At 42.2% G+C, this 17,987-nt stretch overlaps 1 protein-coding gene across 2 annotated transcripts in view; it reads right to left on the bottom strand.

The window, feature by feature from the left end:
- Positions 1-857, bottom strand: part of slc23a1 (solute carrier family 23 member 1) — a 67,534-nt gene extending 66,677 nt beyond the window's left edge. For both annotated transcript variants that reach the window (XM_080201564.1, XM_080201563.1), the window contains exon 1: positions 706-857. In XM_080201564.1, the coding sequence (XP_080057690.1) occupies positions 706-738 (33 nt within the window). In that variant the 5' untranslated portion in view covers positions 739-857. The remainder of the gene's footprint in view (positions 1-705) is intronic.
- Positions 858-17,987: the final 17,130 nt, after the last annotated feature.

The following is a 17,987-nucleotide window of genomic DNA, read 5'->3' as shown; positions in this document are numbered from 1 at the left end:
AAAGGAGCAGTGCTCCAAAACTCATGATCCCAAATAAACATGTTGGACTTCAACCTGGTGTTGTGAGACTTCTAACTTAGTCCAATGCTGGCATCTCCACTTCATGAAGATCACTTAGAGCGAGCAAAATAGTTGAAAAGTTATTAATATTTTAGAACATCTAGAAACTTTGTAACATTTAATTCATTTGATTAATTCCTGAAATAGTTTACATTGAGAAATATTGACTGCTTTGTTTATCTGCTTTTTCATAATATTGGAACATTTCAAAATGCATTTGAAAATATTAGGTAAGATAAAATGTGTATACTTTGCACGCCGAAGCAGGTACTTACTGTTCTCAGATAAATCACTCTTGACACCAAATGATTTCATTTAAACATGATTTCAAATGTCATCTTGACCATAGCCTTTTCTTTTTTGCAACTATTGTTTTGACATACCACATCTTCATTATAAACAAGATTTCCAAATAAATCCGCATTCCCAGGTAACATATTAAATGGTTTACAACTGCAGTTCAGTTTGCTAAGCACACTTAATCTTATTCAAGTTGTACTTCTATATTACAAGAAAAGATCTGTAATTCTAAAGCATCAAACCGCAAGACCTACAGTAAATGAGTTTGAATGCCATGCATTAATTTTGATTACATCCTCTAAATAAGTTTATCTAATTTATGACGAAGATTTCCAAACTCATTACCTCATGCTGGATCACCTCTGAAGTACTTTTCATTTTTTAGTTTAATCTCTATCCTTTTCAAATAACGCAAAGTATTCAAAGTAAAGATTTGAAGATTCAAAGTACCAATGAGCTTCACTGAGAGCTAGGAAACACAAGGCATTGAAATTAGATGTAGACACATTAAGTACTAAGAAGGAATGAGAAAGTTAATGATTTTTGCAATAATGTGAAGGACTTTAACCGCTCAATGCAGAGTTCTAGTATCGCGAAGTGAAACTATAACCAAGATTATCTTTGGATAAACTGTGTGGACTTTTCATAAAGATATGCATCAGTTATATTGACACAGGTGCATCTCCAAAATAAACTGCATTTGTATTCAAGAGTTTTAAACTAAAACATGGCAAATACTTCTGCTGGGATTCTAGCGAATATACATAGAATTATTCTTGAAAATAATATAAATTAAAGTCGTCATTTTAATGGAAGTGTCTTCAAACACTTACCTGTCAGAGTAAACCTCCCACCACTGGGGGTACTGAGGAAGGACTCACCTACGAGCCCTCAGTTCTTGCAACATTTAATTTTAAACCAATTTTGAGATATTTTTCCATATTAACAGCTGTTTAACACCCAAATTGAGTTTTTTCAACTTGGACTTCCCTGTATATTTGTAGGTTAACCTCTCTGACATCCAGCTGCAAACATGGCTTTGAGTCATGATCTACTTGTCACTCATTCACTCCTCTTGTTTTTCTTGGTGCTGAGACAACTGGTTAGCAAATTCTCCTGCTCAGCGTATGTATCCGTACCATCATGTTCATTTTCTGTGGTGTATAACTACTAGCCTAAATCCTACTGCATGAGGCCTTGGAACCACCATTCCAACCCAATCCCTTGTGAACTCTAAATTCCACCCATAATCATTATCTAATCCCCACCTCTACCCATTAACATTCAATCTCCTAGCTGTCCTTCACTTAGGGACAAAGCCATAATTGAATTTTAAAACACTCTGAACTGCATGAGGTTATAATCATTAAACTATGTAAATATAAGAAGAAGGCAGAAAATGCATGGAGAACATCACCACCAGCAAGATCCCCTCTCAGCTACACAACATCCTGACTTGGCAGTATACCACCTTCATTATGAAAATCCTGGAACTCCTTGTCAAACTGTATTACAGTTGTACATTAACCAAATGGACTGCAGCAATTGAAGTAGGTGGCTCACCACCACCTTCCTAAGGGCAATCAACTATGGGTAATATTAAAAGCTAGCCTTGTCAGCAATACCCATGTCCTGTGAAAGAGCTTTTTTAAAATTGCTAATTAGTTTTATTAAACAATCCTAAAAACTTCTATTAATTGAGTTTGGTTTGCTGGCACAGTTATGGTTTGAAAAAAAAACCTTTATTATCAGCAGTTATATTTTAATTGTTTAAATGCTTTCAAAAGTAAATGTCTGGTGAAGATCAGTTCGCAGCCACAAGAATCGAACACAACAGCAGTCATGGTGGGAAGATGGTATTAATTTACCAATGTATAATGCTTCATCAATTTATTTAGATATGGTGTGCCCTTATTTATGTAGTGTTCTTGCTATTCCATTACTTCATTATATCACTGGCGCCTGCTTCAGGACTAATTTATTTTGGTGTGTCCCTGACTCAAATAATTTATTAATTGGCCAGTTCCTACTGTTCCATTAATCCATCAATTCACCAATACCCATTGTTTCATGAATTTATTGCTTTCTTGTTGTATTGACTGCTTTATGAATTCACTGTCACCCGCTTCCCTGGTAATTCAGTGTTGTCTTCCTCATATCAATTTATTAATGTGGCACTGCTCATTTATTTCTCCTTTTTATTTACTTTTGGTTCCTTTTGCTTTATGACCTCATTAATTCAACACTGACCAATGCGATATTAATTCATTCATTTACTCATTTCTTTCAGTTGACCTCCTCTATTACAGTTGCAAACACCACATATTATTATAATTTAGCGTCTCCAATTTATAACATTCATTTCCATGTTAATGCAATACCAGAACTGCAACTGAAGCAGAGAACTGGAAGGAGAGTCCCTGTTTTTTAGGGCTACAACTGTAAACTCTTCTATAATTGATGAGCTGATATGTATGTTCTCATTTGAGTTCTTCATTCAAACTCTGTATACAAAGTAAAAATAATCAATAGAATCCCTACAGTTCAAAAGGAGGCCATATAGCCCATTGATGCTCCCTAGTAACTCTCTGAAACAGCATCTTACCCAGAACCCTCAACAGATATTATTGCTATGCATGACAGAGCAATTGTCGATGTTTGTTGTCAAAGCTCTGTGAAACTGATAGCAATGTCTGATATCCACATCACCATGATTAAGCATAAAAATCCAGTGATTTCCTACCTTTCTTTCACAGGTACTATTGAAAACCTTGCACCTAGAAATTAATTAGAAATAATAACATTAACATGAATTTTGACTTCTTTTTAACTCTCTAATTCTCATTGCAAAATACCATGAAAAAGTTAAACTTGTTGAATGAGAGTGTACAAAATTATAATTACCCTTGAATTATCTCTTTGGCCCTGAAAAAAATAATTTTATATTTGTGGAATGTTAAATTTCTCCAGTCTGTGGCAGCATATTCCATAGATATATAAAATAATATTATTTCCAAAAAAAAGAATGTTTCAACTTCTTCATTAATTCTGTGCTTATATACAATCTTTGTTTCACCATCTGTAAAATTATTTCAAGTTAATTCTAAAACCTGCTTCTAACTCCTGAGTTTGTTGTCTGTGAGAAAACTTAAATGTAGATGCTTCGGCTACTTGATTACAGCACTATTGCAGGAGGCTGGAGTTTCCCCAAAAAAAATTCCAAAGGGAGGACCCAAGGCTCGTGATCAACTAAATCAATCAAATATAGCATTGAACTTTATGTAGAAGTACATAATTGCACAATGATGGGTGGAAGGTCAGGAGATTGCTCAGAATATAAAATATTCTGATCCTCGCACATTAGGCATAGACTAAAATCATGAATAGGTCACTGAGACAGTGGGACGGCGGCGCGGGCTCGTTGGGCCGAAGGGCCTGTTTCCCGTGCTGTGTTGTTCTTTGTTCTTTGCTCTATAGCAAAATATGACCCAAAAATTAATAAGAAAGGAAAAATTAGAGTACGAGAGAAAATTATCAAGAAATGTAAAGACAGAGAGAGTTTCTAGCGATATTTAAAAAAAAGAAAAGTTAGCAAAGTGAGCATTGGTTCTAGAGAATGTGAGCCTGGGGAATGAATAATGAAAAATAAGGAGATGGCAGATGAATTGAACCAGTATTTTGCATCAGTCTTCACAATGAAGGATACAAGTAACATCTAAGAAATAGCTATAAGTCAGGAATTGGAATGGAGGTAGGAATGTGGGAAAATTATAATCACAAGGGAAGTGGTACTGAGAAAATTGTTGAAGCTGCCAGCTGACAAGGCCCAATGCCCAGATCGACTTCATCAATCTTAAAAGAAATGGATCTTATGATTGTTGTTGCATCAGTTTTAATTTTCCTAAATTTCCAAAATTCAGGGAAGGTTCCAATGGATTGGGAAATAGTGAATATAACTCCTTTATGCAGAAAGGGAGAGAGACAGAAAGCAGGGTACTACAGGGTAGTTGGCTTAACATCTGTCATAGGGAAAATCTTAAAAGCTATTATTAAAGACATTGGATTAGATTCTCTAATCTCAACTGCAGCTGGGGTTTTCCTGTCCCACTGCAGTGAGTGCCAAATTTTCCATTCTCACTGGCAGTGTTGGAGGGCAGAAGATTGGAGAATCTGACCCATTATATCAGGGCATTTAAAAATATTCAGAGTGATCAGGCAGACTCAACATGGTTTGGTAAAAGAGAAGTCAGGAACAATTCTCCTCAAAAAATGTCCAATTTGTGTAAAAACTGGCGTAAATCATGCTGGATTTTTCACCAGGAGTTTCAAAATGAATCTCCCACATTCTGTATACTGCTGAGCATATTGGCATAAATCACTCTAAAAATCTGCAAGTGGAGCCTATTCCCAATGGAGAGGCTGGCAGCATAGCACTGAGCAGGCCACTGCGCATGTGCCGATCTGTCAGTGCCAAGGTGGCCCCAGTCTCCTGGCTTCCTGATTGCTGGCCAGCCCCGCGCCCCTCCCCCGCCCCACCCCCAACAGCCCAATCACTGCTACCCTAGTCCTCTCTGTACCCAGCTACAACCCCACAGCCCCTGATTTTGGCTGACGCCCCCTGCAGCCCCGACCCTCACCCCGATGGTCAGCTCCAATCATGCCTCTCTCCTTCTGCTAACAATCTGCATGCACAATGGCAGTGGGGCCTCCCCCCTCCCCTGCCGCCCCCCCCCCACCCCCCCCTCAATCCCAATGGATTGCATCTCAAAGGCCGAGTTCTCTCATCAAGACCTGCCCCCATTAAGCCCTGTCCCCTTGGCACTGCCTGATGCCCAATGGGTAGTGCCAAGGTGCCCCCTTGGCATTGGATTTTGCTACTCAGGGTCCAGGCTGGTACTATTAAGGGGGCACAGCCCAGGGGGCGCCTCCTCCATGGCACCAGGCACTCTGGAGGGCCTCAATTGCCCCTCTTACACTCCAGCAGGGTTAGCTGCCAACTCCTTGCAAGTGGGGAACTATAATAAACACCGTTGGAATGAAATACCCTCACAGGGTAAGAGGCAAGCGAGCCCGAAGATTTCAGTCCTGAGCCTACTAATCCATTTAAATTGTATTTGAATTACCTTCTGCAACTCTGCACCAGTTTCTGGTGTGGAGCTGACGCCCAGCGCAAATCGCACAAATGGGCCGCTGCTGGAGTCTCTCAGCCCACTGCGCTAAAAAAACAGTGCAGCAGGATGGGAGAAGCGCCCCCGTCATGTTTAACCAATTTATTGGTGTTGATAAGATGTAATGAGTGTTGCAATAGAGTGATCAGTGCTGGGACCTCAACTTTTACAATTTACATCAGTGAATTGTATAAAGATATGTTTACTACATTTGCCAATGACACAAAGATAGGTAGGATAGTAAGCTGTGAAGGGGACACATATGGGCTATAAAGGGGTGTAGGTAAGTGAGTGGGCAAATATTTAGTAAATGGAGTATAATGCAGGAAAGTGTAAAATTTTCCACTTTGGCAGAAAAAATAAAAACGAAGCAGTAATCTAAATGGTGAGAGATTGCAGATCTCTGGGATGCAGAGGGATCTAGGTGTCCTAATGCATAAATTGCCAAAAGCTAGTAAGCAGGACCAGCAATTAATTCGGAAAGCTATTAGAATGTTATCATTCATTGCAAGGGGAATTGAATACAAAAGTGGAAGGGTATGCTGCATTAGTGAGTCCAGGGATTGGATTTTCCAGCTGTGCTTGCCCCAGAACCGGAAAATCCCACACAAGGTAAATGGACCTTTGCATGTCCACTGCCTACCCACTACAATTCCAGTGGTGGGCAGGACAGGAAAATTCCCCCAGGTTTGGTGCACTGTGTATTGTATCGTTCCCTCTACTTAAGGAATCATAGAATTCTACAGTGCAAAAAGAGGCCATTTGGTCCATCGAATCTGCACCGACCACAATCCCACCCAGACCCTATCCCATAACCCCATGCAGTTCCCCTGACACTAAGAGACAACTTAACATGGCCAATCCACCTAACCCGCACATCTTTGGAGCATGGGAGGAAACCCACTTAGACACGGGGAGAATGTACATACTCCACACAGACAGTGACCCAAGCAGGGAATCAAACCCAGGTACCTGGTGCTTGAGGCAGCAGTGCTAACCACTATGCCACCGTGCCACCCCAAGGATGTAAGGAAGGATGTAAAGGCATTGGAATCAGTTCAGAAAAGGTTTATTTAACTAATGCATGGATTGGATATGGAGGAAAGGTTAGCAGGCTAGGCTTGTATCTGCTGGAATTTAGGAGATTAAGAGATAATTTAATTGAAACATATACGATCCTGAGGGATCTTGACAGTATTGCTGTGGAGAGAATGTTTCATGTTGTGGGAGAGCCTAGTACTCAGGTTTAAAAAATAAGAGGCTACCCACTTTAGGCAGAGATGAGGAAAATTTTTTTCTCTCTGAACTTTGAGTCTTTGGAACTGTCCTCCTCAAAAGCTGGTGCAAGAAGAGTCTTTGAAAATTTTTAAGGCACAGCTAGCTAGATTTTTTGATAAGCAAAGAGGTAAATGTTATTGTGGGACAGTGGGACTGTGGAGTTGAAGTTACAATGAGATCAGACATGATCTTCCTGAATGGCAGAGCAGGCTCAATGGGTCATGTGGCCTACTAAATTGCCTGTAGGTATGTAAGAGCTGGAGCCAGAACAAAATTAATCTGGGGGGGAGTTGAAATCCATACCACAGAACTCAGAGATCTTTGTGGGCAGCTTTACTTGAGACCAATGGTGAGTGCTTCCTTTCGCTTCCTTGGTTAGAGAATGAAAACCATTTTCTGATTGAATTCCATGGTGGGGCATGAAGCCTCATGGCAGCAAGGAGTCTTAGATAGTGGTAGATATTTAAAATGGGTGCATGGTTGCTTTAAGAGCTTATCACATGATTTGATTGTTTCAGTTGCATGTATACAGAGGCTTCTGTTTTACTTTCAGTTTTATATTCTGATGCAGGGCAGACAGCAGCTTTCAATAAAACCTATTTCATGTTAGTTGAATCTATATGTGCAAACCACATTCTTTTCCTTCCGTTAAAGGTCACAACCTCTATTATAGTTAAGACATTGCAAATAGCCTTCGGAATGATGTTTGTGTAATGTTGATAATACAATTTTAGCTCAGTGAGCTTGGTGAACATCTCAACCAAGGTTACTTAGGTTGCAAGTTTCTGGCATCACCGTGGCAGGACCTAATGTGGGGGACGTGGTGCACCATCCGAGTGACCATTGACTTTCAGCGGGACCGAACATTCCGCTGATAGTTGGGGATGGAAAATCTCAACCTTAGAATTTCAGTTTCAAGCAATGCCTCGCTTTTGGCTCTACATTTATCACAAAATCTCAGCCACTATCACTGCTCACCATTCCCAGAGCCCTGTCTTCAATGTCATTATCATCAACAAAATCTTGAATGTTTGCTACTGCAGGCTTTCCCCAGACATGATTCCCACCTTCACCTCTTTAATTCCAAATGGCTGTCGTCGTCAGCTTTGCTGCCACACAATAAAATCATAGAATCCCCACAGTGCAGAAGGAGGCCATTTGGCCCATCGAGTCTGCACTGACTACAATCCCAACCAGGCTCCACTCTGCAACGCCCCCACTAATCCCCTGACACCAGGATCAATTTAGCATGGCCAATCAACCTAACCCGTGCATCTGTGGGTGAAAACTGAAGCATCAGGAGGAAACACATGCAGACACGAGGAGAACATGAGAACTCCACATAGACAGCAACCCGAGGCCGGAATTGAACCTGGGTCCCTGGCGCTGTGAGGCAGCAGTGCTAACCACTGTGCCACCATGCCACCACCCACCCCCCCCAACCCCCCTGCCCCCACTCCCTCAGTAGATCATTGCCTGATCCACTTGGACTACATAAACATCTATCATGCGTTACTCTCTGCAGCTAAAAACAACCATTATTGCAGGGTCATCCTGGTTAGTATAAATAACCCTCAGTTTATAATTTCCACTTCACAGCCTCTCTTTATCCTTCTCCTGGCATCCTCCCTTCCTATTTAGAACAACAGCTGCGAGGTGTTCAGGGATTCTTTGGTCACCGAGATAGAAATCATCATTCAGCTGCCTTTACTGCTTTCTCCCTTTCCTTTACCCTCCAAATCAATCCCACCCTGGCAACCACCCCACTCCACTCCTGAACCTCTTCCACCTCTACCATATGGTCTCAACCCTCGACCAGCCTCTGAGGCCCACCTCAGCAGTTCAGTGCAATTTTGTTTTCATTTTACTGATCATTTTTGCTCATTCGGAAGGGTAATATTTCTATCAAAGCACTCGAATTTCATGTCAGTAGTGGAATATAATGAACAAAGGCTGGAAATAGGCATCAAATTCTTCCTTAATGCTGATCCTAGCAGAAGAAATGATAATTTGCAATTTTTAAATTCTTGGATCAACTTCAGATATTTCACAGCAGCAGGAGACTGCAGTATTTTCCCTGTAGGAATTCCAATTGAACATTGGAGTTTAAAAAGGTGTCTCAAATGGCAGTATTTATTCTGTTATCATCATCATTACATCTGTCCTGGCTGGCTCATTTTCTCGCTTCTTCATTCCCTGATTGAATTCCTGTACTGCTGCCTCTTCCCCAGTCAATGATAAAAAAAACTTGTATTGACAGAAAGTACAGCTGATTTATTGCAAGAAGCAAATGTTACACAGAAGCAAAAATATAGATCAGCTAATGAGAATAAATCGGGTTATCAACGTTCACGGCTACATTAATTGCATTCTATGATCAGTCGACCCAATCATTTTAATGATTCCCAGTTTCTTCCAGCATGGGTTAAACTTCAGTTCTGAAGAGCTTGTTACAGCTATAGGTTCCTTCGATTTCCAAGTCACCATGGAAATCCTGAGCTGTAGTTTTCAAGTCAACCAAAAACTGCTGCATCTTCCTCACAAGTACACCTACTCTGCGCAGCTTGCTCACACCTCAGAACAAGAGTTAGTCCTTTGTTTAGCATGTTCTTTTGAAGACTCTCCATGCATAATCAAATAAATAGGATTTTAACAAATTATCTTCCAGGCAGGTAGAGTGTGAGGCACAGGCCTTTGGTGAATAGTGATCTTTCTGCAATTACAGGATGTCGTATCAATAATTTAGTTAACTTTAGTGCGAAGGATTAGCAGGGCTTCAACACATGTGCATATTTGTATGATGCCTTCAAACCCCAAAATGCTTTGCATGGAGGTATTAAATTATGGATAGTTTTGTCAAAGGAAATAGCAGTAATAGGTTGTTTTTAAGGAAGAGTAGGTAAACGTTTGAAATGAAGAATGATAAAAGGCTATGGTGAAAGAGCAAGGTCATGGGATTGCTTATGGCTTTCTTTCACAAAGATTTGGCACAAGGAGGATTAGAAGGCCTTCTTCTGAGCTCTAAACATTTGATTCTACTGTTCCATTTCCTGTAATAGGTACTCCATTTGGTGATGGTAGTAAATTCTTTTTGGCCTCTCCTATATTACTGAAACATTTCATTCTCCTCTGTTATGGTCAGCACCTATGTTATTGTATGGATCAAGTAATAAGTAATTCCTTAATTATCCCTGCACTGGATATCTACAATTTTCTCCACTGCATTATTTCCATGCTTATTATTACAATAATACTTCTACCAGCTGTACCATGGTTAGTGGAAGACTGCTGACTTTCAAGGGCAAAACTGCAGAAGGCTCTGCAACATGACTTTGAACAGCTCTGGAGGGCAATTCTCCCAGTGCGCTGCATTGCTTTTGTAACATAGTGGGCCAGAAGACTCAAATGGAGGCTGTGTCGCTGGCTCCCCGCTAGGTGCCATGGCCTCCGCAAGTCTCCGGCAGCCAGAGTTTTGGCACCATCTGCTGTGCCAGAAATAGGTGCAAAGCTGCATAATATATTTAAATCGTGATTTGAATGTATTTTCTAATTAGTGGGGCCTGGGACTGAAGTTTGGAACAGATTGTTTCAATCCAACAGGATTTACAATGGCTCCTGACCCCATTGGAGTGAAGAGGGGTCATCGAGGCCCAAGAAGGAGGACGGGGCTAAAGGGGAGGTGCCTCCTGGGCATGTTGGCAGTTCCAGCCTGGCCCTCTGGCACTGCCAAAGGGACAAAGTGGCAGTGCCTGGGGCACCTCAGCACTGCCCAATGAGCAGTACAAAGCAGGGGGTGGGGTGGCGGGGGTGCCTCTGTCATGGAAGATCGGTAGCACTCTGCACTTGGCAGTGACAAAGGGAGAGAGACCAGCAATCCGGACTAGCCATCAGAGTGACGGGGGAGTTGGGGGCAGGGGTTGGCCTGCTGGGGGGGTCGGGGTTGCTATGGGGGGGGAGGGGCGGGGGGTGGGTGGTGGGGGGAGGTTGTTAGAATCAGGAGATTGGGGCTGTTTGATGTTAGATAATTGGAATTGACTGCAACAGCAGCCCATTCTCTGTCCGGGAGGCATCTATCTTCCCTAGAGATAAAAATCCTTTCTCCTTCTGTCAAACTCCTTCATCAGTAACTCCAGAGTTTTTTTATTCATGCTCAGGAATTGGATATCACCAGATAAGTGGTTTTGAAACAGCCTTGTGAGTTACTGCAATGAATTTTGTATATCACACACATTGCTACTACTGTACATCGGTGGTGGAGGGAACGATTGGTTAAGGTGGTGTTTGGGGCACTAACCAAGCTTTGTCCTGGATGGTGTCCAACTTTTCCACATAAATGGAGAGCATTCCATCACACTCCCGATTTGTGCCTTGCAGATGGTGGTCAGCCTTTGGGGAGTTCAGAGGTGAGTTACTCAAAGAACAAAGAATAGCACAGCACAAGAACAGGCTATTCAGCCCTCCAAGCCTGTGCTGATCATGATAACCTAACAAAAATAAACCTTCTGCCCTTACTCTGTCTGCATCCCTTTATTTCCTCCCTATTCATGTACCCATCCAAATGCCTCTTAGATGTTGCTCATGTGATTTGATTTGATTTACTACTGTCACACACCTTGCTTCTATCACATTCTCTAGCAGCGTGTTCCAGGCACCCACCACTCTCTGAATGAAAAATTTACCCCGTACATCTTTAAACTTTCCACCTCTCACCTTGAACCTATGACCCCTTGTAATTGACACGTTCACCCTTGAAAAAAAGCCTCTGAGTATCCACCCTGTCTATGCAACTCATAATTTTATAGACCTCTAGCAGGTCTCCCCTCAGCCTCCATCTTTCCAGTGAAAACAATTTTAGTTCATTCAACCTCTTCTCATAGCCTCGAGACCAGGCAACATCCTGATGAACCTGCTTTGCGCTCTCTCCAAAGTGTCCGCATCCTTCTGATAGTGTGGTGACCAGAACTACACGCAATACTCCAATTGCGGCTCAACCAAGGCTTTATTTAGCTGCAACATGATTTCCCAAACCTTGCACTCAATGCCCCAGCTGGTGAAGGCAAGCATGCCATATGCCTTCTTAATCACCTTGGCCACCTGTGTTGCCACTTTCAGGAAATTGGGGATCTGCACACTCAGATCCAGCTGTACGTTAATGTTACAAAGAGTTCTGCCATTTACAGTATAATTCATACCTAAATTTGATCCTCCAAAATGCATAATCTCACATTTTTGTGGATTAAACTCCATCTGCCATTTCTGTGCCCAAGTCTCCAATCTATCCATATCCTGTTGTATCCTCTGACAATCCTTGGCATGATCAATAACTCCACCAATCTTCGTGTCATCTGCAAACTTACTAATCAGACCATCCACATTTTCCTCCAGATCATTTATATATATTACAAACAACAGAGGTCTCAGCACTGATCCCTATGGAACACCATGAGCTACAGATCTGCATTCTGAAAAACGTGCTTTCCACCACTACTCTCTGTCTTCTATAACCAAGCTAGCTCTGTATCCATCTAGCCAGCCCACCCGAAATCCTATGTGATTTTAATTTTTTACAAGTCTGCCATGTGGGACCTTGTTAAACATCTTACTAAAGTCCATATAAACTACATCCACAGCCCTTCCCTCATCAATTTTTTTTGCCACTTCTTCAAAAAAACTCAATCAATTTGGTGAGGCATGACCTTCCCCATACAAAACCATGCTGCCTGTCACTAACTAGTCCATTTTCCTCCAAATATACATACATCCTGTCCTTCAGTATCTTCTCCAAAAGCTTCACCACCACTGATGTCTGGCTCACCAGTCCTAATTTCCTAGATAATCCCTGTTTCCTTTCTTAAAGAAGGAAACAACTTTGGCTATTCTCCAATCCTCTGGAACATTGCCTATGGTTAAAGATGATGAGAGGATATCTATTAAAGCCCCAGCTATTCTCCCCTTGCCTCCCTCAATAACCTGAGATAGATCCCATCCAGCTCCAGGGACTTGTATACCTTAATGCAATTTAGGATATTCAACACTTCCTCCTTTGATATATTGATGTTCTCAAGAGCATTTAGACACCTACACCTGACCTCAACATCCGTCATACCCTTCTCCTTGGCAAATACTGATACAAAGTACGCATTATGGATTTCATCCACTTCCTGCAGCGCATAACTTTCCTCCATTGTCCTTGAGTGGGTCTATTCTTTCTCTTGCTACCCTTTTGCTCCTAAAATATGCATAAAAAGCCTTGGGATTCTCCTTGATCCTGTTTGCTAAAAACATTTCATGGCCCCTTTCACTGTACTTCTCAAGGGCTTCATCAGTTTCTCGATGCCTTGACCTATTGTATGCTTCCCTTTTCCTTTTGACTAAGCTTACAATTTCCCTTGTCATCCATGATTCCTGAAACCTGCCATTTCTATCCTTCATTTTTGTTGGGACATACTTGTCCTGCACTTCAATCAACTGGCCTTTAAAAGCCTCCCAGACGTCAGATGTGGATTTGCCCTCAAATAGCCATTCCAAATCCACATTCCCCAATTCCTTTCTAATTTGAATGTAATTGGCCCTCACCCAATTAAGCACCCACACCCAAGGACCTTTCTTGTCCTTATCCATGACTACCTGAAATCTTATGGAATTATGGTCACTCAGCTCAAAATGCTCCCCCACTGAAACATTGATCACCTGGCCTGGTTCATTCCCCAATACGAAGTCTATTATGACCCCCTCCCTAGTTGGATTGTCAACACACTGTATCAAAAAGTCCTCCTGGACACACTCCCAACATTGTGATTTCACCCTTCTTATTCTTGAGCTCTGCCAATAATTCCTCACCGCAAGATCCCTCAAATGTGTCCTCCCTCAACAAAGCTGTGATCTGCTCCCAAATCAGCAAAAAGTCTGACAACACCAGGTTTTAGTCCAACCGATTTATTTGATGGTAATGCAGCTCCCCGACCTCTTTTGTTTCCCCTTCTGTCCCGTCTAAAACAACAATATCCCAGAATGTTAAGCTACCAGTCCTGCCCCTCCTTTAACCATGTCTCCGTAATTGCAATTACATCATAGTTCCATTCAGTAGTCCAGGCTCTCAGTTCATCTGTCTCACATGTTATACTTCTAATAAGAAGTCTCACTACACCAGGGTAAAGTCCAACAGGCTCATGTCAGAGTATGAGTCCAAGCTTGTGATTCTGGACTTTAACCTGGTGTTATGAGACTTCTTACCGTGCCCACCCCAGTCCAACACCAGCATCTCCACATCATGTTAGACTTGTTGCATTGAAGCAAATGCACTCTAGACCTACAATCCTGCTGGGCCCTGTGCCTTCTGTCAGTCTGCTTTTACTTTGCGCTAGGTTTATCTCAGTCTTAATTTTTTCCCCAGTCTGTACACTTAGCGGCCTATTGTTCCAGTTCCCATCACCTGCCACACTGGTTTAAACCGTCTATGACTCGCTGTTGTAGCTATAATATTTATGTGGCTTTTCCAGTATAGTTTACAATTAATGCTAACCCCAAAATTTTGATAGATGGGGATTTGGTGATGGTAACTGAATGTAAGGTGGAGATGGTTAGACTCTCTGTTGTCAGAGTGTTCACTGATTGGGTGGCACTTGTCCGGCATTATCGTTTCTTGCCACTTGGTAGCCTGAATGTTGTCCAGGTCTTGCTACAAATGGGCACAAACTGGTTCTGTACCTGAAAAGTTGCAAATAGTGCTGAACCTTGTGCAGGCATCAGCCCTCAACCCTATTTCTGACATTATGACAGAGGGAAGGTTATTGAAGAAACAGCTGAAAATGGTGCACTCAGGACGCTACCCTGAGGGACGTCTGCAGCGAAGGCACCCAAAATCTGGGGATAGAGGACAAGGGGCAACCCCTCTGACCTGATACTTCATATCTGCTCTTTCAACTAGGTGTCAAATTGTTCCACGCAGTTATAGTCCTTCTGCATCCAGTAACAACCTGGCTTTGAGAACCATAGGCTGAATTTGAGTGATAGTAACCTTGCGTGTAATTGGACCCCCCTGCTGATTGAGATATGCATCTACTCAGCAGAGCATTCAGCACTGTATTGCATGCCAGAATCATTCACATATGTAGGTTACATAAAGTTTGCTTGTTGCCTACATTACTTTGAATGGGCAGGAATAATCACACAGCATAATCCACAAGCCTGAATTCCATACTGGCCAAGTAAGCCTCCTACGTCTTTTGTATTCATCCGGGCACATCAGTCAACCAGTGTCGGCCTCAAATGTTGATCCACATAAGGTACCATGACTGAAAGGCCAGTTCAATTTTATTAAATCCCTGACAATTTATTGAACTACTGGAAAAGATGAAAAGGAAACATGTCCCCCTGTTTTGAGGATTGAATAAGAGAATTTTGTCTATTGGTGTCAAAAGATTTGGAAAACCTAATCTATTAGATTTGATCTGACTCCTGATCTAACCATTACTCTGGCACAATTCCTGCACTCAGAACCTAAATGAGTATTGGTCCTCAATGTCAGATTTGGCTTTTGTATCAGCTGCCAGGTTCTGCCAGGCCCAATTTAACTACCAGTGAATAATAAGTATACTGTAGTATACTGTAAATATTCTCAAACCATTTTCCTTCATCTAACTATCCAATCTAATCCTGACTTAGTTTCTGCCTCAACTGATTATGAAAATGAATTCCACTTCTGCACATTTTTCTGCGGAACCGTGTCCTCCATGTCATTTGTTCCATATGTTTTACATTACATCTTGTATCTGCAGCCCCTTATTCTCAACCACTTAGCTACAGAAAACAATCTGCTTCTACTTACCCTGTGCCTTCTTTTCATAATTTCAACACTTCTATCACATTGATGGAACAAAAAAAATTATCAGAGCTTCCTTTTTAGTTTAATTTTGTCTTTACAGATATCGCTTGGAGAATCGCTGGACAATTCTCCCAGCCTGCTGTGTGGCTCTAGAAGCGCAGCAGGCCGGGAGACATCAGCAGAGGATGTTTAGCGGGCTTCCCACGGGGTGCCACAGCCTCTGCCTGTCTCTGGATTCAAGATTTTTAGGGTAAGCAGCTCCATGCCGGAAATCAGAGCGGAGCTGATTTCAATATTTAAATCTCAATTTACATTCCATTAGCGGACCCAGGACTGAAGTCTTCAGGCTTACTAGCATCTCTCCCTGCCCCCCGCTCCCCCCGGCACCTGCTCCCCCTCACACCCCCACCAGGAGTGGTTCACTCCAGGGGGTTTACACCTGCTCCCCACCAATGGGGAACAGGCAGCCAACCCCGCTGGAGAGAACGGAGGCTATGGAGGCCCCCCCAGGAAGTATGGGTTAAAGAGGTGCCTGCTGGGCTTTACCAGCCTGGCTCCCTGGCACTGCCCAAGGTGCAAACTGGCAATGTCCAAGGGGCTCTTTGGCACTGTCTACTGGGCACCGGGAACTTCCAAGGGTGTGGGTCCTATTAGGGGTGGGATCCATGGGGGACTGATCAGTGGGAGTGGGGGGGTCCCGTTGCAATCGGGATCAGTAGCAACGGGAGGGAAGGGGGTGATCGGGTCTAGCTATCCGGGTCAAGGGAGCTTGGGGATGTCAGGACTGCTGATAGGAGGGGTTGGGATTGCCGGGGGTGGGAGGAGGTTGGGTAGATTGAGGCTGGAGGGTGGAAGGGGGTCTGGAGACATCAGGGCCTGCCCAGAAACAGCAGCTATGGGAGGGGGTGGAATCTGAGTGACAGCAATGCGGATTTACAGGGAACCAGTGATCAGGACCACTGTGCATGCGCCAATCTCAGCACTGACAGATCAATCATGCACAGTGGCCTGCTCAGCACTATGCTGTTGGCCTCTCCAGTGGGAATAGGCCCTGCACAGTAATTTTCAAAATGAATCTCACTAGGACACTCTGCAGTGTACAGAGTGTAGAAGAATCATTTTGAAAATACCCTAAAAGATCCAGTCACTCCAATTTTCATGCAAATTTGGCACTTCAGAAATTTTATTGAGAATTGCCCCCAATATTTTCATATTTTTATGTTATATCTACTCTTTTGCTTGAATCAAGCTTTAACAAAGCCAATATTGCACACAGTACTATTAAAGGTTCTACATAATTTCATCATTAGCTCCTGACTTTTATAATATATACCTCTACCTAGAGTTTCATTAGCCATTTTTACAAATCCAATCCATCTGACGGCCTTTAATATCCGAGGAAGCTATACAAACAGCACTTAGCCTACATCCAGACTATAATTACTACCGTTATTTTAGGTCAATTCATTCATGTTATTAATGAAGTATACACTCTGATAGGGACAGTTGGATCTGATAGCAGTGTTTAATTTGATAGCAACAATGAAAGAGTAGGAATGAAGGTCAGGTCTGAGAGCATGGGTTGAACCTGACAGTGGGAACATCACACTTAAATTAGTGTTCTGATTGCAGGGCAACCTGACCTTTCATTCAAAAACAATTGCTCGGTCTGATTAGAAGTAAATACCTTTCTTGCTGATTTAGTCCCCAGTGGAATGCAAAATGAGTGTCTCTCTATTACTCAGAAACAAGCACATGGGAGAAATCTTCCAAAACTAAGTTCCTCAGCAATTTATTCACTTACTGTTTTCACTCTACTTTATCACACAGGAAAATATAACCCCTACTTTCTCAAGTGAACTTTACACCTAGGAGAAGCTGATAAGCAGTAGCCTGGTGAGTGGCACATTTCAGAATTTCAAGGCATGTGGGCTGCTCTTCTCTCCTTGTTATTCAGTTCAGCAGATATTGAATGGAATGATCTCAGGGCAAAGGTTCATCAAGTTAATGAGGGCGCTCATTATCAATTCCTTTGTCTCTTCTGGCAACAACAGGGGACTATACAGTTATAAACTGTGATAAGGAAATAATATACCCACTTCAGTAATGCTTGCACGACATGCACATCAGGATTATTGACTGCGCTAAAAATGAGAACAATCAGAGTGCTGAATCATATGATTAAAACCAATCAGGAAAGAAAAAGTGGTGCCCAGACAGTACCATGAAGCAAGCTAGAGAAAATAAAATCTTTGAAGGCCATCATTTTTACTATAGATTCTGAAAGTGAATTAAAATTCTGCCAGTTCTGAACACATTTAACACTGTTAATTATTAAATGATACAGGAATTAACTT

Source organism: Carcharhinus amblyrhynchos, chromosome 13, assembly GCF_965287045.1.
Source record: "Carcharhinus amblyrhynchos chromosome 13, sCarAmb.v2.hapA, whole genome shotgun sequence".
NCBI lineage: Eukaryota > Metazoa > Chordata > Chondrichthyes > Carcharhiniformes > Carcharhinidae > Carcharhinus > Carcharhinus amblyrhynchos.
Note: the sequence above shows the minus strand (reverse complement) of the source record. Positions and strands in the feature narration are given on the sequence as shown.